The 26,611-nt window shown below is 45.0% G+C and overlaps 1 protein-coding gene and 1 pseudogene across 1 annotated transcript; both read left to right on the top strand.

Annotated features, from left to right (window-relative positions):
- Positions 1–256: 256 nt before the first annotated feature.
- On the top strand, positions 257–4,466 carry LOC122108424 (annotated as a pseudogene).
- An 11,894-nt stretch (positions 4,467–16,360) lies between these two features.
- On the top strand, positions 16,361–23,404 carry Rpp40 (ribonuclease P/MRP subunit p40). The gene is given in 6 exon segments (XM_042680333.1): positions 16,361–16,402; positions 16,404–16,484; positions 17,750–17,894; positions 18,020–18,145; positions 19,023–19,091; positions 23,234–23,404. Coding segments are annotated over 6 exon segments (597 nt in total). The 3' UTR covers positions 23,368–23,404.
- The last annotated feature ends 3,207 nt before the right edge of the window (positions 23,405–26,611 follow it).

Genomic DNA, 26,611 nt, shown 5'->3' with positions numbered 1-26,611 from the left:
GCTGGGTGGGTACTGGTAGGGCCCTCTGCTTACCCAGCAGTAGGGAGACTGAGTTGGAGCACTGCTGGTCCTGCCCATCATCAAGTCCACTCCACCTCCTCTGCCTCTGTAATACCCAGAGGTATAAATGGGGAGCAGAGTTGGCTGTGTCAGATTCCTGCTGTGTCAGATTCCTGCTCCTTGGCCCTACCTGTTTGCTTCTGTGTGCACCACTACTAAGGACATGCACCCAACTGCTCCACAGCCCTGAACCTTGGGGGAGATTGTATACATGTAGGCATGCCAGTGTGGCAACCAGATTGGCACAAAGGTGAGCATGGTTCTGGCCTAGGACTCTAGTCTCAATATTAGGGGGGGCGGGGAGGAGGAGGAAGCGAAGGAACGAGGTGAGGGGGTGAAGGTTCTGGTGGTAGTCATGCCTAGGCTGAAGGTCATGGGGCCCCATAGTAGTCCCTCTCCTGGAAAGTCAAGTCCCCCAGGAAGCTTCTCCTGATTTGTGTGGCTGCAGGTGTGGTGTTTTGTTTTGTTTTGTTTTGTTGCCAGTCGTGGGTCTTGAACTGAGCTTGGGTGCTATCCCTGTGCTCTTCAGCTCAAGGCAAGCACTCTACCGCTTGAGCCACAGCGCCACTTCTGGTTTTCTGGTGGTTAATTGGAGATAAGAGTCTCATGGTCTTTCCTGCCCAGTCTGGCTTTGAACTGCAATCCTTAGATCTCAGCCTTCTGAGTAGCTAGGATTACAGGCATAAGCCACTGGTACCCGGAGTGTGTGTGGTTTTTAAAGCAAGGCTGGGTTGGTTTGAATTCCCCTACATGTATTAGTCTTGCCTGAGTCTCAAGTCATTGTACTTAGAGTTCCTTGGGAATAGACTAATGCATATGTTTTTTGGTCTGGTTTGAATAAAAGGAATGCAGTGCCTTTGAGCTGACAGATACAGAAAATTCCCGATGACTGTCAGATAATTGAGGACAGTTCTTCTACCTTAATACAAACTTCTCTGAGTTTTCATGGCCCATCTCAGCTCCATTAAGTTGGGTGTTTTCTTGCTTAGTAGTTGTTGGTGTATGCTATGAGGATCCCTGGGGTTCTGGAGACCCTTCTAGCTGAGTCTTCAAGTTACTGCTTTCCAATTTCATGACCATGTGAGGCCAAGTTCTCGTCATAGAATCCAAACAGAATATAGGAAAATCCAGATGTCTTCTATTCAGCCAGATAGCAAAGAGATTAATGAAATTAAAATACCACCATTTTCTTTTTTTCTTTTTAAATTTAGAAAATGTAATTGTTTTTTATGAAAATATTGTGTTTCTTTGTACAACTACTTAAAGATAATTAATAAAAGAAAAGAAAAGGCTGGGAAGGTGGTTCAGTGGTAGAATGCTTGCCTTGCATGCATGAGACCTGGGTTCGATTCCTCAGCACCACATAAGCAAAAAAAAGCCGGAAGTGGTGCTGTGACTTCAGTGGTAGAGCGCTAGCCTGGAGCTAAAGAGCTGAGGGACAGTGCCCAGGCCCAGAGTGCAGGCCCCACAACCAACAAAAAAAGAAGGAAGATATTTGTGTTAACAGGACATGAGTTTCTTATAGTTTCTTTAAAGTGAATTGTTTAGACAGTTAACCTTCTAGACCATAATACACTTCTTCCATCTCAGTTTTGAGAAGTGCTAAGTGATGAGCACAACATTGACTGCACTGGCAGCTACCACGGAGACAACAACATGCAGCTGGAGAGGATCCAGGTGTATTACAATGAGGCAGCTGGTGAGTGTCTCCCATCTGGCTTCCTATACTACGGCAGTGTAATAGTTCCTCAGAGAATACTAATGACAAGGAAGGAGTTGCTGCCTTTCTTAGGGTGGTACTGTGGTTTGAAGTTGGGGCCTCAAGCTTGTAAGGCTAGGGGTGTAATCATTTGAGCTACTCCACCAGATATTTTGCTTTAATTTTTGAGTATACACTTGTGAATTCCCCAGGAAAGCCTTATACCTGAATTCCCTCTACCTATACTTCCCAGCTAGCCATATCTGGCTCTTTTCTTTTCCTTCCTTTCTTCCTTCCTTCCTTCTTTCTTTCTTTCTTTTTTTCTGTCAGTTGTGGGGCCTGAACTCTGGGCCTGGGCGCTGTCCCTCAGCTCTTCAGCTCAAGGGTAGCACTCTACCACTTGAGCCACAGTGCCACTTCTGACTTTTTCTGCTTATGTGGTGCTGAGGCATTGAACCCAGGGTCTCATGCATGCAAGGCAAACACTCTAACACTGAGCTACCTTCCCAGACCCTGGCTCATTTCTTGAGAAATGTTCTTGCCATCTTTGTTTTGCCCCAGTTAGGCTCAAACCCTGATGCTCATCTTTGCCTCCTGAGTTGCTGAGATGTCAGCCACCATGCCCAAAGGACAAGGAATGCATATTCATGAAATAGACAACTGCAAATATCCTTACAGTTGCTGAAGCCTCTTGCATGGTGATCTATGCTCAGGATATCTGTTTTCTGTTTCCATGTCTCAAATGCTGCAATTTCTGTAATGAATGCGGAGAGCCACATAGAATCTCAAGCTCTGCCCCTAAGTTCCTTGCTAAGCACAGGCCTAAGTCCACTCTTGTTCCCACAGGCAACAAATATGTTCCTCAGGCCATCATGGTGGACCTAGAGCCTGGCACCTTAGACTCAGTGAGATTGGGACCATTTGGCCAGATTTTCATGCCAGACAATTTGGTATTCAGTAGGTCATCATGGTCCATGACACATGGTTAACTGGCACCACTCATTCGTAACATCCAGGCACTCCAGTTCCCAGTGCCAGGGTGAACCTTTATCTACCTAGACATGGTCCTCACCTAACCCACTCATTCCAGTCCACAGGAGTCATGCTTCTGGCCACTCAGACAGCTCTGATCAGTGCCAGTCTGCAAGGCCCCCCTGACAAAGCAGCCTCTGAAGGGAAAGCACAGCGAGCAGGGAAAGCCTCCAACAAGGTTTCAGCACTGCTGGTCATTTCAAAGGCCTGGCAATACATGGAGCCACTTCAGGACACCAGAAGTCAAAGCACAGCTATGTGTGAGCAAGGTGTAGACAAGTGCTTGCAGCCTAGCTTCTCTGTGACCACACTGTGCGCCTGTACCTCCTGTGTAAGTAATCACATTTCCATTTTTGAGGCAGGCTCTGCTCTTCATTTCTAGAAGTAGTTCATTTGGGTTAAAATGTAACTTCCTCCATATTCTGTTTTACTTTTTTTAGAACTTGAGTGATTTGTAAGGTCCCAGATACACTGAAAACATTTCCTTTATTTCACCAAAGTGTATCTAAAGTAATAGCAAAGGTTTGGTTAGATGAGTCCCGTTGTCTTCCCAATGCAAATGGGAGAGCCATTATTCCTGGAGACTGTGTCTTATCATGTCTTTGTGTCTGGTAGGCCAGAGCAGGGCAGGCAATAACTGGACCAACTTGCGCCACTACACAGAGGGAGCTGAGCTGGTGGAGTCGGTGCTGGATGTGGTGAGGCGGGAGTCGGAAAAGTGTGACTGTCTCCAGGGCTTCCAGCTGGCCCACACCCTGGGAGGTGGCACCAGGTCAGGCATGGGCACCCTGATTCTCAACAAGATCAGAGAGGAGTACCCAGACCGCATCATGAATACCTTCAGCGTCATGCCCTCGCCCAAGGTGTCCGACACTGTGGTGGAACCCTACAACGCCATGTTGTCCGTCCACCAGTTGGTGGAAAAGGCAGATGAAACTTTCTGCATCGACAACAAGGCCCTGTATGACATCTGCTTCCGCACCCTGAAGCTGCCCACGCCCACCTATGGAGACCTCAACCACCTGGTGTCGGCCACCATGAGTGGAGTTACCACTGCCTGGGCTTCCCAGGCCAGCTGAACGCAGACCTGCGCAAGCTGGCCGTGAACATGGTGCCCTTCCCCCACCTGCACTTCTTCATGCCAGGCTTTGCCCCCCTGACCAGCCGGGGCAGCCAGCAGTACCGGGCCCTCACAGTGCCCGAGCTCACCCAGCAGATGTTCAATGCCAAGAACATGATGGTTCCTGTGACTCCCACTCTGGCCGCTACCTGACGGTGGCTGCCATCTTCCACGGCCACATGTTCATAAAGGAGGTGGATGAGCAGATGTTCAATGTGCAGAACAAGATCAGCCCCTACTTCTCAGAGTGGATCCCCAACAACGTGAAGACATCCATGTGTGATATCCCCCGCATGGCCTCATGATGTCAGCCACCTTCATCAGCAACAACACAGCCATCCAGGAACCCTTAAGCACATCTCCCAGCACTTCACCGCTATGTTCCTGCGCAAGCAATTCCTGAGCTGAAACACCGGCAAGGGCATGGCTGAGATAGAATTCACTGATGCTGAGAGCAACATCAACGACCTGGTATCTGAGTCCCAGCAGTGCCAGGATGCCACCGCTAATGAACAGGGGGAATTTAAAGAAGATTTGGTCAAGGGAAAGGTTTAAGACTTCACATTGCTAGCAGTGCAATTGGAGTGCCGGAGCCTACCTATTGCTTCTCAAATGCATGGTGCTTTCCTGAGCTCCTGTTGTCCTGCAGCAGGGTCTTTCCTGTGGATCATCATGCTCAGCCTTGCCTGTCAGGAACTCACTGACAGGGAATGTCAAAATGTGGATTTCTTTAAAATATGATTGCTTAAAAACCTTACTCATATACATAAGTAACCACACAGGGTATACTCTGAGTCTTTATTCTTCCTTGGAATCTTTTTTATTCTTTCGATGTGTTTGAAGCATGAAGTTTCAGGATTAAATCTTAGCAATACAGGACTTCTGCTTGAGGAGTTTTAAATTCATGGCATCTCTGCTGTTTGGAGGAGGAGGATGAAAAGCGCCCAGTGCCCTGGCCCAGTTTAAAGTTAGCAATCTCTCAATAGTGTGCCAGTAGCCAAAAAGCAGTTTGAGAGAAAGCAAACCAGATCCAAGTGTTACAATTTTCCTAGTACCAAGATGGTGTTTGGAGTACTGAGACGATTGAGGTTCAAGGCTTTCCTGGGCACTGAGGTAGCAGGGCCTCTTCCTCCTTCAGTTTGACATAGGACTTGCTATACCTGCCACCCAGTATGCATTCCTCTTTGGGAACAGGACCACAAAAGGCAGGCATAAATCCTGGCCATCAAGGATCTACTTCTCCCTCAGACAGCCACAGGATCTTATCTGATGCTCCATGCACAGGGGTTTTCAATCACACTCCCCAGCAACAGTAGCAGGGATCCCGATATCCCTGCCCTCAAACACAGCTCAGTTGGCAATGAAGCAGCACTCACAGGATGAGTGCAAGATCCTGGTTGCCAGGGTAGTTTCTCAAGGCATCTAGCAGCTTTAAGGACAGAAGTGACTCTAGCTCTTCGGGGGAGTGAGAAGCTGAGAAGCTGACCAGTCCCACAGTGTATCAAGAACTGCTTGACCCGATCCTTCCAAGTCAAGGAGAGGAGTGGAAACATGGCCTGGCCCAGTGACCCATCATCAAGCTCACTTTTCCAGCTTTCAGAGCTGACTGAGGCTCACGGGGGGTGGCAAGGCCATAGGGCCACATGGGTCCAGCCTGTTGGTTATGTAGTGAGAATGAAATCTCAATTGCTTAGAACCTACACAATGGCCAGGAAGAGGGTGAGCACTTCTGTTTTTACTGGAAGCCAAATCAGTCACTGTTTTTTTCCAGAATCTTTCATTCTCCTTGCAGTGAGGCTCCAGGTAGGTTGACTGTGTCAGGCATTCCATGCACGCTCATCAATAACCTGGAACAGCCCCTTTTTCTTCAGAATCAGAACCTCTATGAATCCTGCAACTTCTAGAAAGCTCTCAGGAAAAGGTACTCATGGGTGAGGTGCAAGCTTCTTGCTGCTGGTAAAGTAGGGAGGGAGTATGTTCCCTGAACTTTCCTCTACCAGGCCTGGACTTGGGGTGGGGTGGGAAGGGGTAGACATCTTCACTCCAAGCAGGTCTCACTCATTAGAAAGTAAACTGCCCCAGAGGCTGATCTGAGTGGAAGCAGGCTGTTTTCTGTCCTTGCCCCAGGGCAGATCAAAGTGCTAATAGTGTAGTATAAAGTCCCCTACTCAGGCAGGCAAAAGCCTACCTGGTCGTCTGGAGTGACAGAGCCCACCACAACAAAGTTGTTATTAAAGAAGCAACTTTATTGAGAAGGTTCCTACACTGACCGGTCAGGGCCACAGCACAGGCTGGGGAGCTGATACTGCGACCCCGAGCGGCCCACAAGGTAGGGTTTTTAAAGGGAAAATCAATGCAGTCAAACCTGGTTACACGCAGGTGACCAATGGGTTTGCAACACACAAAAAAGATTGCGAAATCACATCAGGCCACAGGCAGGTGGCTAATGGAGTTACAGTTGGCCTTATAGTAGCTGTTTAAACTAACCTATCATTTTGGTTTGAAATGGCCCGCAAAAGGCAGGGTTTCTCCTATAAGCGGGTGCGGGAGCAAGTTGAGCAAGATTACAACCTATTTGCTTTATTGATCAGTCTTTAACTGGAACAATCAAGTGTGGGTTAGCTTGTTAGGTGTTGAGGACCAGATGCAGTTTTTTCATTCCGGGAACAAGGCTCACTGGAGCCAAGATGTGGCCCTGTGATTAAGGTTGTTTTCTAGTTTGAACATTGATTAAAGGTTTTTAGTCACCACCTTTAAAAGTCAGTCAAAAATGGAGGCTAAAATCCCTAAAACAAAGGCAAAGCTCAAAATGGAATCATACCAGCTTGGGCCCTGAAGGACTGACCCCCATCCTATTGTCCCAGGCCCAAACCCCAGGTATGTGTGAACTCCTTTGAAGTGCAGGCTGGGCAATCCACCCAAGCCCAGCTATAAACATCCCATGTGGGCCCAACTGAAAGGCCCCCACCCTCCTTGACCTAGTGACTTTTTCAATAACCTCTGCCTCCTTGCTTGGACCTCCTATAAAAACCCAGCTCCTGTCCCAGCTCTGGGGCACAACCTCAAAATCCACGGGAAGTTCTGTGCCCCTTGTGTTAAAAAGTCCTCGACTGTTGATGATCGAGTCTGGCCTATTCCTTTTCCACTCTCCTCCATTTTCTTAACAGGCCCCATCCAGGGTCTACTTCAATAGCTGCCAAAGTGGGAGTCTTTAGGAGTAGGTGTTGGCCAGCAAATTTACATGCCTGGGTGTCTAATCCTGACACTGACCACTCTAAGGCTGCTGGGTCACAACTGAAGGCAGTCCTGGCCAAGGCACTCTCACTCCTCAGTGGGTTAAGGATTGAGGCCAAGCTGTGATGGAGGCCCCACCCAGCCCATCTACCTGGGACTGGCATGCCCTTGAGCATGCATCCCAGTCCAAGCACAAGACACTGGCATTCCAGGAAAAGGGGTTGCTAATATCAGAAGGCAGCCCCAGGCCTAGTGGGCCCATGAAGCTGCTCTTGAGGGGGAAGAGAGGCAGTCTCAGCCATAGAGGCCACGGGATCTCAGCATACAATTCTCACTCCAGGCTGATTTGGCAAGCCCCCATCACTCTTGCCCTGGACTTGTCTGGTATGCTACACACCAGCCTCCTGCCCCATGCCCACAGTTTATGCCACTGAGTGACTGGTCGTACTTGCCACTCCCCACCCCCCCCCAGGCCTCAGTGCCACTGAACCAGCTCCTGGGGAGGGTGTCTGTCCAATCTGTCCAGAAGCACAGCAGTACTCGGTACAGACTGTGACTTCTTTTAGACAGCTGCCAAGATGATCAGAGCCATGGGGAAGTAAAGTAAGGAGGCCAGGTCTGGTCGGCGCCATATTGGCTACATGGTGCATGGTAGGGTCTGGCATCTTGACTTCATGCTGGGGGAAGGACTCCCCTCCCCCTCATCACCCTCCTCCCAGGTAATGGGCATGCCCAGACCCCTGGAGGCAGAGGCAGGTACTTGTCTAATAGGTTACTGAATCTGTCAGTCCAGTGCTTGGGACTGGGAATTTCCTATGGATCTGCTCCCTGTGCTGACCTATTCAGGCCTAGACCAGCCTAGCTGCTGGACTCCATGCCACGTGTGTTTCCGTGATGGTGTCCTGTGTCCTGCCTCCTGGCACAGGTCTCCAGTCATCATGGAGTTCCAATTCAACTCTCCATTGGAGCTGAATTGGCTTGTTGGTATTGTTCTTGTTATTTCTTTCCTCTTTAGCATGTTTCCTAGCTGTGTTACGTGTATTTGTGTGCTACAGGCCTTTGTAACAATTGGCAGCCTGCAGCCTGTTAACTGTATAATAAAGACTCCAATATTCTATATTTTAAAATGTGGCTTCTGGGATGATTTACCTTATAATAGAAGGAGTCCACTTGCCATTCCGCCCTCAGCTGGCAGGACCTCTCCTAACTTCCTGACCTCCCCATTCCAAGTGACCGCCTGCTGAAAGTACTAGCGCATATTTTTTTCATGCCAGTTAGACCCATTAGGGTGGTTACTATAAAAAATCCAGGTTGGGGCTGGGTTCTGGTGGCTCATTCCTCTAATCCTAGCTACTCAGGAGGCTGAGATCTGAGGATCATGTTTCAAAGCCATCTGGGGCAGGAAAGTCTGTGAGACTCTTATCTCCAATAAACCACTCAGAAAACCTGAAGTGGTGCAGTGGCTCAAGTGGTAGAGTGCTCACCTTGAGCTGAAGAGCTGAGGGACAGCATTCAGGCCCAGAGTTCAAGCTCCATGACAAAAAATAAAAAATCCAGATTGGTGTCAACAAGGATGTGGATGAATTGCAATTCTTGTATACCTTTATAGGGATTAGGTTCCTTCAAAACCTAAATACAAAAGGAAGAGGCAACAATGCTTGATAAGAAATGTACTCATTACCTTGCCCATATAATTGTAACCCCTCTGTACGGTATTTGCACAATAAAAAATTAAAAAAAACCTAAATATAGAAGCCAGGGTGCTAGTAATTCTGGATACTCAGGAAACTGAGATCTGAGGATTGTAGATTAAAGCTAGCCTAGGTAAGAAAGTCTCAGAGACTATTACCTCCAATTAACCACCAGAAAACCAGAAGTGGAACAGTGGCTCAAACTGGGAGAGCACTAGTCTTAGAATGTAAAGGACAGAGAGCCTAGGCCCTAAATTCAATCCCCATAATCAACAACAAGGAGAAAAAAATCTAAATATAGGATTAAGACACAATCTTCAATTTTGCTTTAAGTATTTTTTTAAACAATGAAAAAAATTCTTTGTTGGTGGTGGGTGTGATAAGTTTTCATATCAATAGCAACATGCTTAGGCTTAATAGTTTCATTTCATTTATTTAAGCACTTTAAATACCATCCATACCAATAACTAACTCCTAGGCTTTATTCTACTGAGCGTGTCCCACACCCAGGTGGGAGGTGGAGGGGAGTATGTCAGGGTGTCCTCCAGGCTGCTCTGAGACGCTGAAGGGAGAAGTGGCCTCTTTGGCGGTGCAGACTCCAGTGGAGGGGCAGTCCGAAGTGGGGTCACCTTGCCCAGGGAGGTCGTCTTACTGGGTCTGTGCTGCCCTGGGTTTTTATATGTTTTAGGCTGGCCCTTCATTTCTGGCTATGTCTGATTACCAGGGTTGCCTTGGTGATGGCTTTGCTACTGGTCAGGTCTGGTTATCTATGAGGGTGGAGCTGGCTTGCCTCTGGTTGAGTCGGATTATCCATGTGGGCTAGTTGCCTTAGTGATAGCTCTGCAGGCTCCCTGGGTGTGTTCTTATCTACCCACTCCATAGGTCTAACTTTTAACTTCTAATTCCTCCTATTACAGCTTAATATTTCATATTATTTCACAGCATACATACGTTCAATATATTTCTATTCAGTAGCTCAGTATTCAATATCATGTCAATATTCAATAACACACAATATCAGTATTTAATAACACACTATGTCAGTACATACTATGCCAGCCAATAACACACACACTTTGTCAATATTCATAATATTCACTATAGTGGGTCTTGAATTCTAGGCCTGGACATTGACCATCAGCTCTTTAGCTCAAGGCTAGCACTCTACCACTTGAGCCACAGTTCCACTTCTGGTTTTCTGATGGTTTATTGAAGAAAAGGGTACCAAAGACTTTCCCGCCTGGCCTGGCTTCCAACTGCAATCCTCAGATCTGAGCCTCCTGAGTAGCTAGGATTACAGACATAAGCCACTGGCACCAGGCTTTGAGCTACTTCTAAAAAGACAGTAATTCCACTTATCGTGTCCCAAGGGCCCTACTTCTAATCCTAATGTATTGCTGAGTTTCTGCACATAGACTAGAGAAGAGGACACAGAGCACTCAGGCCACAGTAAGTGTTATTGTTTCCATTGAAAGTGGAGGCTCCAGTACCCACTGGGCTGTCTGAGGATAGGTTGGGTCTTCTCAGCAATGCCAATAGATTCCTAGCAGCTGCCTGGTATCCTGTGCTGCAAAGCAGAGAGAGGTCAGAGTCAGGCTCAGGTGGAATTCTCTGATTCAGAGGCTGTGGCAAAAGCTTCATCTCCCTGCATTGTTACTGTCGCTGAAATACAAGAATATAGGCCAAGGGCTGGTGACTCAAGGCGATAATCCTAGCTACTCTGGAGGCTGAGGTCTGAGGATTGCATTTCAAAGCTAGCCCAAGCATGAAAGTCCATGAGACTCTTATCTCCAATTAATCACCAGAAAACTGGGAGTGGCTCTACGGCTCAAATGGTAGAGGAGTGCTCACCTTGAGCTGAAGAGCTCAGGGACAGCACCCAGGCCCAGAGTTCAAGCCCCACAACAGACCAAAATCAAACAAACAAAAACAAAGGGGCTGGGAAGGTGGCTCAGTGGCACAATGCTTGCCTTGCATGCATGAGGTCCTGGGTTTGCTTCCTCAGCACCACATAAGCAGAAAAAGCCAGAAGTGGCAGTGTGGCTCAAGTGGTAGAGCGCTAGCCTTGAGCTGCAGAGCTGAGGGACAGTGCCCAGGCCGAGTTCAGGCCCTACAACTGACAAAAAAGAAAAGAATGTAATGGGATCCAGGGCAGTGCCAGAGTTCTGCTTAGCACAATCCTGTCACTCTAAATGCTTCTGATTCTGAGAATGATTTTGCCAACACACATTTCTGGATATGGATTTTTGCAAGTATGTATATTGTAGGTACTGTAATTGTCTCAGATTTTTACCTTGACCCAGATGTTAAAGAATGTTTTAATCCTCTACATATTTGGCTATCTGTCTCTCATAATAATTTTGTAACATTTAAGGCCCAGAAATTTGATGTGGAAAAAGCATGTCACTTTATATTTACTAAATACATACACACACATATATAAATAGGTATTATGTATATATGCATATATATGACCAAAGCATTTCAATTTCATCAAAGATCTATCAGCTATGGTGTTAAAAAATTAATTTTGTTACTACAATTTTTTTCAGCAAATTCATATGGATCAGTTGTCTTCAAGGTTTGGGGTGATGTTGACATTGTATTGATTGATTTTGATTGATTGATTGATTGATTGATTTTTGTGCTGGTCCTGAAGCCTGGGTGCTGTCCCTGAGCTCTTTTGCTCAAGACTATCATTCTACCACTTGAGCCATTAGTCTGCTTTTTTTTTGGTGGGTAATTGGAAACAGGAGTCCCAAGGACTTTCCTGCTCAGGCTAGCTTTGAACCCTGATTCTCAGTTCTCAGTCTCCTGAGTAGCTAGGATTACAAGCTTTAGTCACCAGTACCCAGCTTAATTTTTTTATTTTTTAATTGATACATAATACTTGTATTAATTCATGGGACACACCATTGCAATTCAATAAATGTACATATTTAATAATGATAAAATTAGGGTGATTAACAATCCCATCTCCTCATATGTTATTATTCCTCCTTGATGAGGACCTTCACACATTTCTTATTAAGTGATTTGAAAGCATAATTGTTATAGACAATAGTTACCCTAGCTGCTCTTTGGTGGCCATTGTTACCCGCTCACTTTTCCTCCCCTCTCTCCTTCCTGTCCCCTAGTAACTGCTCTTTTACTCTCTACTTCTATGCAATAAATATTTTTTACCTTCATCTGTGCGTGAAAACTTTCACTTTTTGTTTTGTTGTTGTTATTGCTGTTGTTATTTCTGTTTGGGGAGACTGATGCTTGAAATCAGGCCTGTCCTAGGCACTGTCACTTAGTTTTCTGACTCAAGGCCAATGCTCAACCCCTTGAGCCGCAGCTCCACTTCTGGCTTTTTGATGGTTCATTAGAGATCTTTGAATGGCAATCCTCAGATCTCAGCCTCTGGAGTTGCTAGGACTACAGGCATGAGCCATCAGCACCTGGCAGTATTTGTCTTTCTGTGCACTTTGATGCCAGCTTGCTAACAGGCACCACTTCTGGGAGGAGGTCTCTAAAAGGGAAAAGGCCTCTGCCTGGCCATTGGGTACTGAGTTCTTGATATTGTTTTAAAAAACTACTTGAGGACACAACAAGGTAAAGATCAAGAAAGTTTCCTGGTAAAGCAAAGTGAAGGAAAGATAGATAGTATACATCCAAATGTGGGTGTGTCACATTGGATAGCAGATGCGATGAGTAGTTAACATCACATCTATTAATAGTAGGGTGGGGGATTTCTTAGGTTCACTGGAGGATGAATATTTCCCTTGGTTCCCTTGGTACATCCTCTCAATCTTGCTGTTACTGTTTTATCAGTTGGGGCTGGACTTGAAAAGGTTGGTCTGCTCATTTCACTTTTGTCATTGATATCTGGGAATCCCTTCAAACACCTTCCTTTCAAGATAGGTGTCCATCTATAATTATTTTAAAAAAATCTTATGTCCAGAAAAGTTCTATTTCTGAGTGTTTTTTTCCCCCAGTTTCTTTCTTTCTTTCATATATCCTTAGTTTCCAGAGCACACTATTTTTGGCAAGGAAGCAAGTTCAGAGGGAGAGGCCTGCTCTTTTTCCTTTTTTTCTCCTCTCTTTACTAATAATGTATCTTAGGAGATGACATAATGCTTTAAGCAAAGAAAATAGTGCCTGTGTGTTTCTAATAGAGCTACTTATTGATTCAGTGCCTATATCCGATTCCTGGCTGCAATTTCCCATGCTTCCTTTTCCCTCATCTAACCTGCTTGGGATTCACTTGAGTTTATATGTACCCCCGCCCCCTGACTTTTTTTCATGGCCATTGCTTCTCATAATGTGAAAAGGTGACTTGTTTCCTAGATAAGTGGATAAAAAAAGAGTGGTACTGGGCTGGGAAGGTGGTTCAGTGGTAGAGCGCTTGCCTTGCATGCATGAAGCCCTGGGTTTGATTCCTCAGCACCACATAAGCAAAAAGAAAAAAGCCGGAAGTGGCGCTGTGGCTCAAGTGGTAGAGTGCTAGCCTTGAGCTGAAGAGTTGAGGGACAGCGCGCAGGCCCAGAGTTCAGGCCCCACGACCAGACCCCCCCCCCAAAAAAAAAAGTGGTACTATACACAATGGAATTTTACTCATCAATTAGAAAGAATAAGATTATGTCACTTACAGGGAAATGGATAGAACTAGAATAAGTCATGTTAAGTGAGATAAGCCAAGAAAGAAACACAGCTCATATTTTCTTTCTCATGTGGAAGGTAGATGTAAAATATAACTGGACATGATAACCTATGTAGAACTTCAGGGATTCACACATAGTCTGAGTAAAGGAAGATAGTTTCAGGAGAATAACTCAAAGGAATAACTCATCTGAACATTTAAAGTATTAGTCATCAAAATGAAATTCAAGAAATGAAAACATGGGGTTTGGGAAGTGGTGCTATGACTCAAGTGGTAGAGCCATAGCCTTGAGCATAAAGGAACTCAGAGAAAGCACCGAGGCCCAGGACATTCCAAAACAACAACAACAACAACAACAACACACACACACACACAAACACAAACCCATAGCAGTTTTTTATTGTTGTTGTTCATATTTGTTGTGTTTTATTTTTCTGTTTAGGGAGGCAAAGGTAGGCACAGAAAGGGAGAAAAGAAGGATGAAGAAATGCAATCATGTGGAGGTTCCTCAAAAGACTCCACACAGAGCTCCCCTATGACCCAGCAATCCCACTTTTGGGCATTTACCCAAATGTTCACAAACAAGACCACACTAAAGCTACCAGCACAACTATGTTTATTGCAGCATTATTTACCATAGCTAAAATATGAAACCAGCCCAGATGCCCCTCAGTAGATGAATGGATCAAGAAAATGTGGTATATATACACAATGGAATTCTATGCCTCCATCAGAAAGAATGACATTGCTCCATTTGTTAGGAAATGGAAGACTTGGAAAAAATTATATTAAGTGAAGTAAGCCAGGCCCAAAGAAACATAAGTCTCATAGTTTCCCTCATTTGCAATAACTAGTATATGTCTGGGACAAGCAGAAAAAGTCAGATAAGTTGATGTTAGGTGAAATGAACCCCAAGATAAGGACACAGTGTTTTTTTTTCTTGCTTGCTATTGTTTCTAACATGTTTATAAGGTGATTGTTTTGTGGCTTTGTATGTCCCTCCCCCACAGTATAACCCCTGTTTTTACTGTATTTGATGTTGGTATAATTTGGGGAGGGGAAGAAAAAAAAAACAAATTGTTGGGGCTGGGAAGGTGGCTCAGTGGTAGAGCACTTGCTTTGCATGCATGAGGCCCTGGGTTCGATTCCTCAGCACCACATAAGCAAAAAGAAAAAAGCCGGAAGTGGCGCTGTGGCTTAAGTGGTAGAGCGCTAGCCTTGAGTTGAAGAGCTGAGGGATAGCGCCCAGGCCCAGAGTTCAGGCCCCACGACCGGACCCCACAAAAAAAAAAAACCCAAATTGTTTAAATAGGGATACAGGTGGACCCATTGCAACAATGAGATATATATAAAATGCTATGTTGAAAAACGAACTTTACAACTTTGGTAGTGGGGGGAGTGTAGTCATGGAGATGGGAGGGCAGGGATGGTAGGGGAATAACAAAGGAGGAGGCAACAATGCTTGATAAGAAATGTACTCATTACCTTGCTCATGTAATTGTAACCCCTCTGTACGGTATTTTCACAATAAAAACCTTATTAAAAAAAGAAATGCAATCATGTTTTCAGTTTACACTATGTGGGAAAAGGAGCTATGTAACTTGTGTACAAGAATTGTAGGGGGATACAGGAACCTGCATGAAGTGAAGGAAGGTTGACATTGTCCAAAAGAGAAATGTGCTCATTACTTGACTTCTGCAATGGTAACCCCTTCGTAAACGATCTTAATAATAAAAATACAATTATACATATTTTTATAGATAGCTTCCAGTTTTCCATATTTTTATTATTTGCCTTGTAAATTACTTCATTAGTTTCATTTCTCCCACTTTTGTAGACTGCTGCAAGCTCGGGGTTTCATTAGTACTCTTAATTGCAAACTCGCTGTGCAGAATTGGAACTATGAACTATCTGGTTTAAGAAGCATGTAGTGTTGTTATACTTGGCACTTATTTAAAAATTTGAAAAACGACAAGAAATTTCTCATTGCAATAATTTTATCTTTTTCGGTGCAGGGGCTTGAACTCAGGGCCTGGGCGTTGTCCCTGAGCTGTTCAATTCAAGGCTAACTCTACCACTTTGAGCCACAGTGCGACTTCTGGTTTTCTGGGGGTTGAATGGCTAAGAGTCTCATGGCCTTTCCTGCCGGGACTGGCTTTGAACCGCAACCCTCAGATCTCAGCCTCTTGAGTAGCTAGGATTACAGGTGACAACCACAGCACCCGGCTGCGATAAATTTTTTAAAGTAGTTCTAAATGAGGTTTATTTCAGGGCCAAAATGCGAAACTCATGTATTATTTTCCTTCCCAAACTTCTTTGACTTTCAGGATAACAAGAAAATCTTGCAGAAGCAGACCACGTGGAGTCAGAAAAGTACACCCAAGCTGTGTTGCGACCGCTGAACGGTTTGGCTGAATTTTCGGCTGTGTTGGAACTTTCCAAAACATCCCTTTTACAATCATGGCGGAGGGAGGAGAGGGCAGGGGGTCCCAAACGAACAGGAGCAGCTCAGCCACCAGCCCAGGGATCCTAAAGAACTGAGAGACGGAGGGGAGACAGGTAATGCGACCTTGAAAAGGTTCGTACCAGCTTTGCGCGAGCCAGAAAGGTGCTTCTCCATGAGTGGATTGACGGCTGCAGACACCAACAGGGAGCTTCCCGCACGGATGCTTCCCCAGCATTCAACTTTGCAGGGGCCCAGGACAGTCGTCCGGAGGCAGCACTGCGCAAGGTCAGGGTGGCCTGGGTGGGAGAGGCAGAAAGGCGGCGCCGGTGACTGATTGGCTTAGGGACCCATGGGCGTGGCTAAGGGGCGGGAAGAGGAAAAAGGGAGGAGCCCGAGAGTTGGCGCTGAGCGCTGTCCAGGAGTGGTGGAGACTATGGCCACGCTGCGAAGGCTTGGAGAGGCGCCCCGGCACTTAGCTAGTCTGCGAGAGATCCGACTTCAGCCACCACACGTCACGCCACCGGCATCTAGTGGAGGCGCACTATCACAATTACCGGGTGAGCCGGTGTCCTCCGTGCACGCTAAGGCCGCGACAGGGTTTGGGGAAAGGTCTCAGGACGCTTCGCGTGGCGGTAGTTTCCCAGTCGGGGAGGGGCGGGCCATCTCTAGGCATACTGGGAGTTGTAGTCTCCGCGGTGCTCTGGCCCCGTAGAGCTCTGCAGTGCAGGACTACAACTTCCAGGATGCCATGCTGGCAGGGCTCCTTTGAGGGTAGGACCCCGCAGAGCCTGGTTGTTGTTGTCCAAAGCATTGCTTAACTTCTAACGGGTCCCAGCAGCTGGAATATTGTTTCTGAGAGCCTTGTGAGGGGCTGGGCGGGGTCGGGGCAGTTGGGCAGCTGTGCCTGTCCTGAGGTGCAGCTGTCCACATGAAATCGGCTGGTGTCTCGTTCCTCCTTCCCGCCGCAGTGTCCTTCCACAGCCCGGTTCCCTCTGTGGCCAGCTCTGTACAGCCCTCTGTACCCCTGCCTCTTCCCAGCCCCTCGAGCTGCCCTGGCTCAAGAAGCCACCTGCTTTGCTAACCCTTGATGGGAGCCGATTTGATAATCGAGAAATTCCCCAAACCTAACTAAGATGGCACGAGTTTAAGCATTTTATATTTGAAATTGGTTAGTTTGATATCTCCCAGACATTAACTAACCCGCTCCCTCAGAAACACGTTGGTATTGGTGTTGGAGCTTTAAGGCTGGGCCTCAATGTGAGCACTTGAGCAACAGCTGGAATCTGCTGGTATTTCACGTTGTTGGTTTGCTTGTAAAGCTCATCTCAGTCAGTAGGTCAAGTTGTGTTTGCCCTAAAAGGTCTGGGCTGACCTGTGGCATCTCTAGAACATTGAACCCTGCAGGAGCCCTTTGCTCTCTGAGGAGCGTATTAATAATTGAGAGTTCCTAAATTCCCTGTGCTCCTTGGACTCCAGGGTAAACCTGCAATAATCTCTTCCATTGTATTTCTTTGAAAACAAAGTAGCAAGAGAAACAGAACCTGAAGTATATTGCTCATGTGCAAAAGGTAAAATGCAAGCATGATCTTTCCATCTCTCCTGTACTTTAGGTTGCCATGCAGAACTGAACAATTTCAGTTGTTAAATTTCTCTTTGCCTGAGGTTAGTCTGTTAAGTGAAGAGGTTTGTTGCCTATATGTGTGTGTGTATCTCACTACCACCCACCCCCACACACATATTTCCAGCAACACTCATGAAGAAATAGTGAGCAACACTCCCCAAAAATCTGTTAATCTTTATGTTGTATTATGCATTGCAATAGGTATCATTTCTCATTCCTGAATGTGAGATACTACCCAAACAACTGAAAAGCCTCGTCAAGGAAACTGGACCCAATTATTGTGTGAAGAATTTACCTCTTCAGAAATTAAATACACATGAATTCATTAACACTTTTGTAAGGAAAGGTAAAAAAACAACCCATGATGCCACATAATAAACAAGGCAAGAGAGGAACTACAAGGAGACTGTAGCATGTTATTTGGGCTGTATTTTTTTGTATCATTGTGTTTGTTTTTTGTGCCTGTACCAGGCTTGAAATCACTGACTGGGGCTGTTTCTGAGCTGCTTCCACTGGCACTGTACCACTTGAGCCAAACCTCAATGACTGGAGTGGCTTTGCACTGTGATCCTTTGAACTGTGACAGCAGTCTTTTGAGTAGGTAGGATAATAGTCATGAACCACCCGTGCTAACACTCTTGTTTGGAAAGGATCTGTAGTCCTGTGTGTTTCACTCTGTGTCCTTCATTTTCCCTATCCTGCCATTTGCTGCAGTCCTGTTATGTGGTAGTTTCTGATTGCACTCTCCTGAATGTCTTCTTAGATTTTGTGTCCCTGATCTTGTTCTGTTTCCCTCAGTCCTAATTGTATGTGCGGTACCGACTAGTTTGTTTCAGTTGTTCTCTTGGAGTAATCGTTTGAAGTTGTATTTCAGAGTGTCTGTAGGGATTCCACCCTCCTGTCAGAAGCCATTCACTAAGGATGGACTATGGACCTTCACTGTTGTAGCTGCATGTTTGTGAAGTTTGGTTACTGTAACACTGCTCACTCTGGGGCTACATGTAAAGCTGGACATATCATCTGTTTATATCAGCATTTTCCCTGTAAAGTCTGAGGTTGTTTTGTTAATGGCATGAACACTTTATGACAGGCATTTTAAAATATCTCTCATCCTACATCTGAGAGGTAGGCCCCTGAGTCCTGTGTAACATATGAAGAAAGGCTGAGTAGCTTTTGATTATTAGCCTAGAACTGTTCTGAGGAGTACCTGCTCTTTTTCTTGGTGCCTTTCTGCTACCACCTGTGGAGACTTAAGTTCCATGCTACGTTATTTTTCTGCCTGAGGATAAAAAACTTGATGGAGGGGAGTGAGCTGGCTGGAGCTCAGCCTTCCATGTCTTCCAGCTTCCCTTGCATGTGTTGGTCACTGAGTTACGTGGGGTGTGGTGGATGGAAGATCTGTCCTCATGAAATTAATGCATTAACTTGTGATGTCTTCTGTGTTTTAATTGTTCCTCTTAACTTTCTCTTATAGGTTCCTGCTATGCACTGACGTTCAATACATATATTGATGAAGATAACACTGTTGGTCTGCTACCCAATGGTAATTGTTTTCTTTTTCTGTTTTGTTATAAAAGAAATGAATTCTGTAATACCAACAATACCACTCTTTGGAATTTATCCAAAAGATTACAAATGTGAATATAGTAAAGCCACTTACATAATCATGTTCATTGCTGTTCTGTGCAACATAGTCAAGGGATGGCATCAGCCAAGATGCCCCTCAGTGGATAAGCTGATCCAGAAAATGTGGTCTATATACACAAGGGCATTTTAAGAATGATATTATATCACTTGCAGAGAAACGGGTAGACCTGGAAAAGAATTAAGTGAAGTAAGTCAGTCCAAGAGAGACAAAGTATACATGGTTTATCTTCTATGTGGAAGCTAGGACTAATTTAGAAATGTTACAAATACACACAAGTGGAGATGTATGCAAGTATACATTAGCTGAAGTGTGCTATTTGCAGGGGAGAATTCATTCCAGCAGTGTAACTCCTTAGAAAAAAAAGGAGGGGTACAATGTATTACAGTATTCAATGCATATCATATGAAATTACCTAAGTGATGGGGCTGGGAAGGTGGCTCAGTGGTAGAGCGCTTGCCTTGCATGCCTGAGGCCCTGGGTTCGATTCCTCAGCACCACATAAGCAAAAAGAAAAAAGCCGGAAGTGGTGCTGTAGCTCAAGTGGTAGAGCGCTAGCCTTGAGCTGAAGAGCTGAGGGACAGTGCCCAGGCCCAGAGTTCAGGCCCCACGACCGGACCCAAAAAAAAAAAAAAAAAAAAGAAATTACCTAAGTGAGAAGTTGGGTTGAGAGGGAAGAAGAGAATAAATGGGATGCTGTTGATCAAGATGCATTGCACTTATGAGCTGTTTTGTTGAATGATAACTCCTTTGTAGAATTGTCTAACAAAAATAAAAATAAGTTTTTAAAAAAGATCCAACCATACAGAGCTATACAGAATACAGTGATGGATGGTCTCTAGTTCCTCCTGACTTACTTCCATTCTTAGAAGGAACAGTTGGACATTAATTCTTCCAGCAATGATTTTATCAACATGTATAAATGTTTTTATACATGAATTACATTGTGCTACATTGGTTTTCAATGTTCTTTTTCCCTGAGTTACACATCATAGCTGTCTTTCCATATCAGTATATAGAGTTCTCACAATTTCTATTTTATTTATTCGTTTTTGAGACAGGGTCTTACCATATAGGCCAGGCAAGTCTGGAACTGACTTCAACTGGCTTGAACTCCAGATCTCGTGGCTTAACTTCTATCGTGCTGGACTAATAGACATGTGCTACCACACCTGATTGTAACTTACAGTTTTTAATGTTTGAAAGATAGTTGAGGGCCAGTTATATTAAAGCATACCTATAATCTCAGCTACCGAGGAGGTAGAGATGGAGAGGTTTAAGATTTGAGTCCAGCATGCATAAAAGTTAGTGAGAGTCTCATCTCAATAAACTGATGTGGTTCATGTCAATAAACTCAACTACCCAGGATTCATACATAGAAGGATCATTGTCCAAGGCTGAACAAGAAGCAAGATCTTATCTAAAAAACAACTAAAGCAACCAGGTGCTGGTGGCACATGCCTGTAATCTCAGCTACTTAAGAGGCTGAGATCTGAGGATTGTAGTTCAAAGGCAACATGGGCAGGAAAGTCCATGAGACTTTTTTTTGTTGTTGTTTTTTGGTCAGTCATGGGTGCTGTCCTTGAGCTCTTTAGCTCAAGGTGAGCTCTCTTCCACTTGACCACAGCACCACCTTCTGTTTTCTGGTGGTTAATTGGAGATAAGAGTCTCAGACTAGGGCTGGGAAGGTGGCTCAGTGGTAGAGTGCTTGCCTTGCATGCATGAGGCCCTGAGTTCGATTCCTCAGCACCACATAAGCAGGAAAAAAAAAAGCCGAAAGTGGTGCTGTGGCTCAAGTGGTAGAGTGCTAGCCTTGAGCTGAAGAGCTGAGGGACAGCGCCCAGGCTGAGTTCAGGCCCCCCGACCGGACCAAAAAAAAAAAAAAGAGTCTCAGACTATCCTGCCAGAGCTGGCTTTGAACTGAGATTTTGAAAGCTAATTACTCGATGATGATTTTTAATTCATCACTTTACTGAAGATAATATTTTTCAAACATTATTTAAAAAGCTGCTTCAGCCCTTCTCTTCGGCTGAGAACCCTGGTTCAGAATAAGCTAGATCTGAAACCATTTGCCTAAATCTTTGTGGGTTCTCTATGGATTCAGAGATCCTGGGACAGAGCAGGCAGCTTTCTCCTTTTCTTCCCTTCCTTTCCTCCAGCTCACTTTGCAGTCTAGGCCAGAATGTGACCCTAGAATGTAGTCTTGGCTAGAATGTAACTAGGGGTCACATGACCCCTAGTTATACAGACATCTGTGATCTATTTGCTCATTGCTAGTAGGCAGTAACACATGTGTATTATTAATAATCATTTCAAATTTGTACCTTGTACTTGACTACAACACTAAATTTAATTTAGAAGATGATGTTCATTAAGTTTGTTGATCTGCTTACCATTGCTCCTATCCAAGCATTGTGTTGCTGGTCAGTTACACAGTTCTACTGGCCCAGGCATGAGGAAGTATAATGGTGCAGTGCTCTTTTGGGGGTGGGGAAGCAGGTGGGTCCACTGTGGAGATGTGCACATCCTTCTGCTCCTTATGGAGACTTCTGGTCACAGCCAAATAAGGTTGCTTTCCTGAATCCTAGTTCTGTAAAGATCCTTGTCTCTTTGTGAAGCAGGTGGTAGGCAGAAGGGGGAGAGATTTACAGAAGTCACAGTCACTTGAAGTCTTCCCTGCAGTGGGGTTTATGTGGCTTTCTGCTCCTAAGGGTGCTGACTGCTTTCAGAGCTTTTCAGGATCTGTGTGGAGTCTGAGATTCAGTCTGCCAGCTAATAAAGTAGCAACTCCTGTCCAAGACAAGGGATTTCATTCCTAACAATAGGAACAGTCGCCATAGTGTATAGCAGTCACTGTAGGGAAGAGAGACAGGCAGACACAGATGAACTCATCAGGAGAAACCGATTATACAGTGTGGAGGCTGAGAAGTCTGTCACAGCCATCTGTAAGCTGGAAATGCCCACCCAAGTCCGGAGGCCTCAGAACCAGGCAAGCTGTTAGTGTTCCTCAATCCAAGGCCACAGGTCTGAGAACTTAGGGAACCATGGGTATAAGTCCTGGAGTCCCAAGGCCTGAGAAGTTGGACTTGTCTGGAGTTATATCAAGGTTATATTCATGCTTGGTTACCCTTTCTTAGTTAATCGTAGAAGGACTTTGTGTACTCCAGAATGTACCATCTCCAGAACAGAGATCAAATTTCCCTTTCTACTGCCCCTTTGCTTGTCCTGGGCCCCCAGCCAGCCAGATGATGCACACCTCCGTCAAGGGCAGTCCTCCCACTGCCATGGCAGTGTGTGGATACCCTCACACACACCCAAAGGCAGTGCTTTACCTGTTCTCCATTTAATGTGACTCCTGAAATTCACCGTCACATGAGAGTTGGCATTTGCAGCAGTTCACCAAGTTCCAGTTCCCACAATGACACAAAATTGGCCAATGATGCTGGCACACACAGAAGGTTCCATCATGGAATGGAACCTAAAACCCAAGAAGCTTTCTACTGGGCAGGGAGCGTGCTTCTGTGACACTGGGCAGTAAGCAGACCTGCCCTGTCCTGTGAAGGGCCCTATTCTTACCTCCCAAGGTTGCTGCCTGCACAGCCATGGCTGAAAAGAAACACAAGTGTTCCTGATCTTTCAGTGGGAAGCTGTCATTCACTGCTTCTTGTGTTTCCTGTATAGATCATATTGTAGTTCACTGATGTTCATACACTTGGGTTTTGTATATAGAGTTGAAATGTTCTTGGAGCAAGTGAAAGTAATACAGAGCAGGTCTGAAAGCACTGTGTGTTTCCAGGAAAGCATCAGAGAAGGTGAGTGTTTACAAAAGTGTGGCACAAGCAGCAGATAGCAGATTTAATCATCTAAGTTGAACACAGTTTTGCACACCTGCTGTGTTAATTCCACCAGGTTCCTGTGGTTCTGAAAGGAATGGAGTTACTTCTGGGGATTCACTAGAGTTGTTTGTGATGTTCACACAGTCTTGTATATGTGTGTTTGAAGGACAGCAGAGTCAAGAATGATGTCTTCCTTTTCCAAAGACCAAATTCAGAAACATCATCCTAAAGTAGAGCTGAGCACAGTGAACAATTTGCAGTGTCTGGTGCTGCAGAGCAGTGAGCTCAAGGGAGAGAGAGCGAGCCAGAGTCATCCTGCGGTGCCCAGAACTCTTTGACTGATTGGGTGCAGTCTTCTGTAATGCAGACCTGCAGGTATCTATACTTGGGAATTGAGCAGGGCTGTGGCCTACTGTTTTATTTATTCTTTTCCTGTTTTATTTTAATAGACATGTACTCCTTAGGATGTGATTCCACAGTAGTTTTGAGTATCTTCTCTTTTTTTTCTTTGTGATAGAAATAACGAGCCTCATAATTTCCTGTCAACCTACTGCTGTCGCCAGCCAAGCACAGTGGTGGCCAGGGCTTGCTTGTGTGCAATCACTGGCCTCATCCTTCCAGAGAAGATCTGTGTCCTGCTGGAACAGCTGTGGTAAGCACCTTTTTTACTTTGTGTTGGTGTTATGGTGGCATGCTGAGCACAAGGCAGGCCCCTTTACTTAACTTGGGATCAAGCATAGAAATGTTATGTTTCATTTGGGTTAGTCATCTTTGCTGAAGAATGTGCTAGAATAAGTCACCTCTCCTAATGAGATGGAGGCAGAGGCTCAGAGCAGACAAACCACTCTCTCCTGCTTCTCCAACCTGAGCCATTTTGATGCAATCAAAATTAGAATGTCACTCAAAAACAGAGCAGAATTCTGTGGGATGAATTACATATAACTTTTAGTACTGGAGATGTATAAAATGTTTAATCTGAAATGGACAGAAATAGGGTAGAAGAGAGTTGATCAGCCCAAACATACCTAAGATGTGTTCCAGCACTGAAATTCTTTGAGTCACTAAGCACTAACATTATGCTAAGTATTAAATTCAAGTGCTAGGGTTTTATTTTTTCCTTTTTGTTTTTGCCATCTGGGAAGGTCATATATAAATAAATTATGTCCATTGAATGTAATGTGAAGACAGAGAATTATCCTGTTTATCATTTTCTCTGTCCTTTCTTTTAAAATATCTTCATATTAAACCTTCAGTGTTCTCCCTACCTCTGTGTCAGTCACTAGTGTGGTTTGAACTCATGTTCTTCAGTTTGTCACATTACCACTGTGCCATGCCTCTAGTACAAATTTTGGCTTGTTCATGTGAATGGAGTCTTGTCAACTTTTCTGCTCAGGCTGGCTTCAAACTTTATTCCTTCAGATCTCAGTCTCTTGAGTCACTAGTATTACAAATTTGAGACACTTGTGCCTGGGACGTTTTACTCTTTTGAACCTAATACTTTTTTTTGTTTACAATTTATTAGCTTAATACTTTGGTTTTCTACAATAAGAAGGACAGTTTTTGATGAATTTGATGACTTACTCTGTGACGTTTCCCTAATCAGACTGAAAACATTACTCTTACTGGGAGGGAAACATCTTTATACACTGTGTAGGGTTTTATAGTTTGGGTTCTTTTTTCATTGTTGGTTTCAAGCCCAAACCTTGCACACACTAGGCAAGTATTCTGCCCTGAGTTAAATCCCTAACATGGTTCTTTGAGTCTTCAGACATGTTCCAGAGTTAGGGGGAGAACTGTGACTTTTGTTAGGTGTGTGTGTGTGTGTGTATGTGTGTGTGTGTGTGTGTTTTGTTGGTTATGCGGCCTGAACTCTGGACCTGGGTGCTGTCCCTCAGCTCTTCAGCTCAAGGCTAACACTCCACCACTTGAGCCACAGCGCCACTTCTTTTTCTTCTGCTCATGTGGGACTGAGGAATCGAACCCAGGGCCTCATGCATCCAAGGCAAGTGCTCTACTACTGAGCCACCTTCCCAGCCCCTAGCATGTTGATCTTTATATACAATATAGCATCAGGAACTTACTCTGCACCTGCTAGTTTGTATAAGTTAATGCTGAAATTTAAGATCATTAGAACTTCCAGAATATATTTTTTTAAATGTAAGTATGGACATTCCTCCATCTCCCATTTTTTAAGGATGATCTGTCTTTTTCAGTCATTACTTCAATGAACCGAAGCTGCCCCGTGGATTACCTTGTCAGTTCAAGGCTTTGCAGACAGCCCTGTTCCTGGAGAGAGAATGAACATGATTTTCAAAAAGGAGGTGAACATACATACAACTTTGTGATTTTGATAACCAGGACTACTGGCTTCAGATGGCTGTTGGGACACTTGATGACAGTCCTCCCATGCAATACAAAGTTATTTATAGTTACTCTTGTTTTCTGGTTTCTTCATTGTGTGTGTGGGCCTGTGCACTGACGATGTTCCTCAGCTCCGCATTTGCTTGCATTCTGGCCTGCACAGCCTATCCATGTGGCAGTGGAGTGCATGCTCAGTGACTGGCTGGTCACTCATTCCCTCTGTCACTGCAAGCACAGAGTGTGCTCACTGTGCTGTCATGGCGGCTGGAATGAGGGGACCATTGAGTAAGGGTTGCTATTGCTCACTGCAGCTTTCATCAAGCAATGAGAAGACCTTTACGACCCTTCCCAAGACCTGTCCTTGTGGTAAGGCTCTTCATGGATTCCCTCCTCAATTTCTATTCAACCCTATGAGGAAACTGAGGCACAGGATGGTAAGGAAGCTGCTGAGTTTACCCTGCTAGTAGATGAGCCTGGATGTCAGGCCAGCCTGAGTCCTCATCAGCTGTGCTCACTGTGTTTATTGCCTCTGGATCAGGGAGGGACCTGTGGGAACTTGGAATTGTTAACCAACAAGTTCCATTTTATTTCTAGCAATGTGGCTGATAGGAGCCCATGAAAAAACAGCTGTCACAATACACAGGGAAAAGAAGATATTTTAAATGTATCCAGAAATTGAAAGTTGTTTTCAAAAAGAGAAGCAAAAAAAGTCTATGAAGCCAAAATCCAGAAGAATATGAAACTGGGCTTTTCTTTTGACAGCCTCGGGTGAGGAGGGAGCAGCAGAGAAGCCAAGAAAACTTAGGTCCTGACAGGGTAGAAGAACCAGGAGGGAGACATAAAGTTGAGACTCCCCCAAAGCATAGACTTAGCACCAGGGCAAACTGTGAATGGAGCTATCTGTTCCCTTGCATCCTTATCCCCTCGGCTTCTGGAGCAGCAGGGAAGACTGCCTGTGCTAAAGGAAAATATTGTTCTGAAGTTGGGCAGAAATGTAAGTGTGCATGTGTACAAGTTCCTCTTGTTTTGAGGGAACTCAGAAGGTTCTGGAATCTAATGTCATAGTTTAAAAAAAATATTATAAAGCACATAAAGTAGGCAAGAGATGTCAGAAACAGTGGACAGAAGACATTGAAGAAGGGCTGGGAAGGTGGCTCAGTGGTAGAGCACTTGCCTTGCATGCCTGAGGCCCTGGGTTCGATTCCTCAGCACCACATAAGC

Source organism: Dipodomys spectabilis, unplaced genomic scaffold (genome assembly GCF_019054845.1).
Source record: "Dipodomys spectabilis isolate Male_0828 unplaced genomic scaffold, ASM1905484v1 ptg000059l, whole genome shotgun sequence".
Lineage (NCBI taxonomy): Eukaryota > Metazoa > Chordata > Mammalia > Rodentia > Heteromyidae > Dipodomys > Dipodomys spectabilis.
This window is presented reverse-complemented; position numbering and strand designations above follow the sequence as displayed.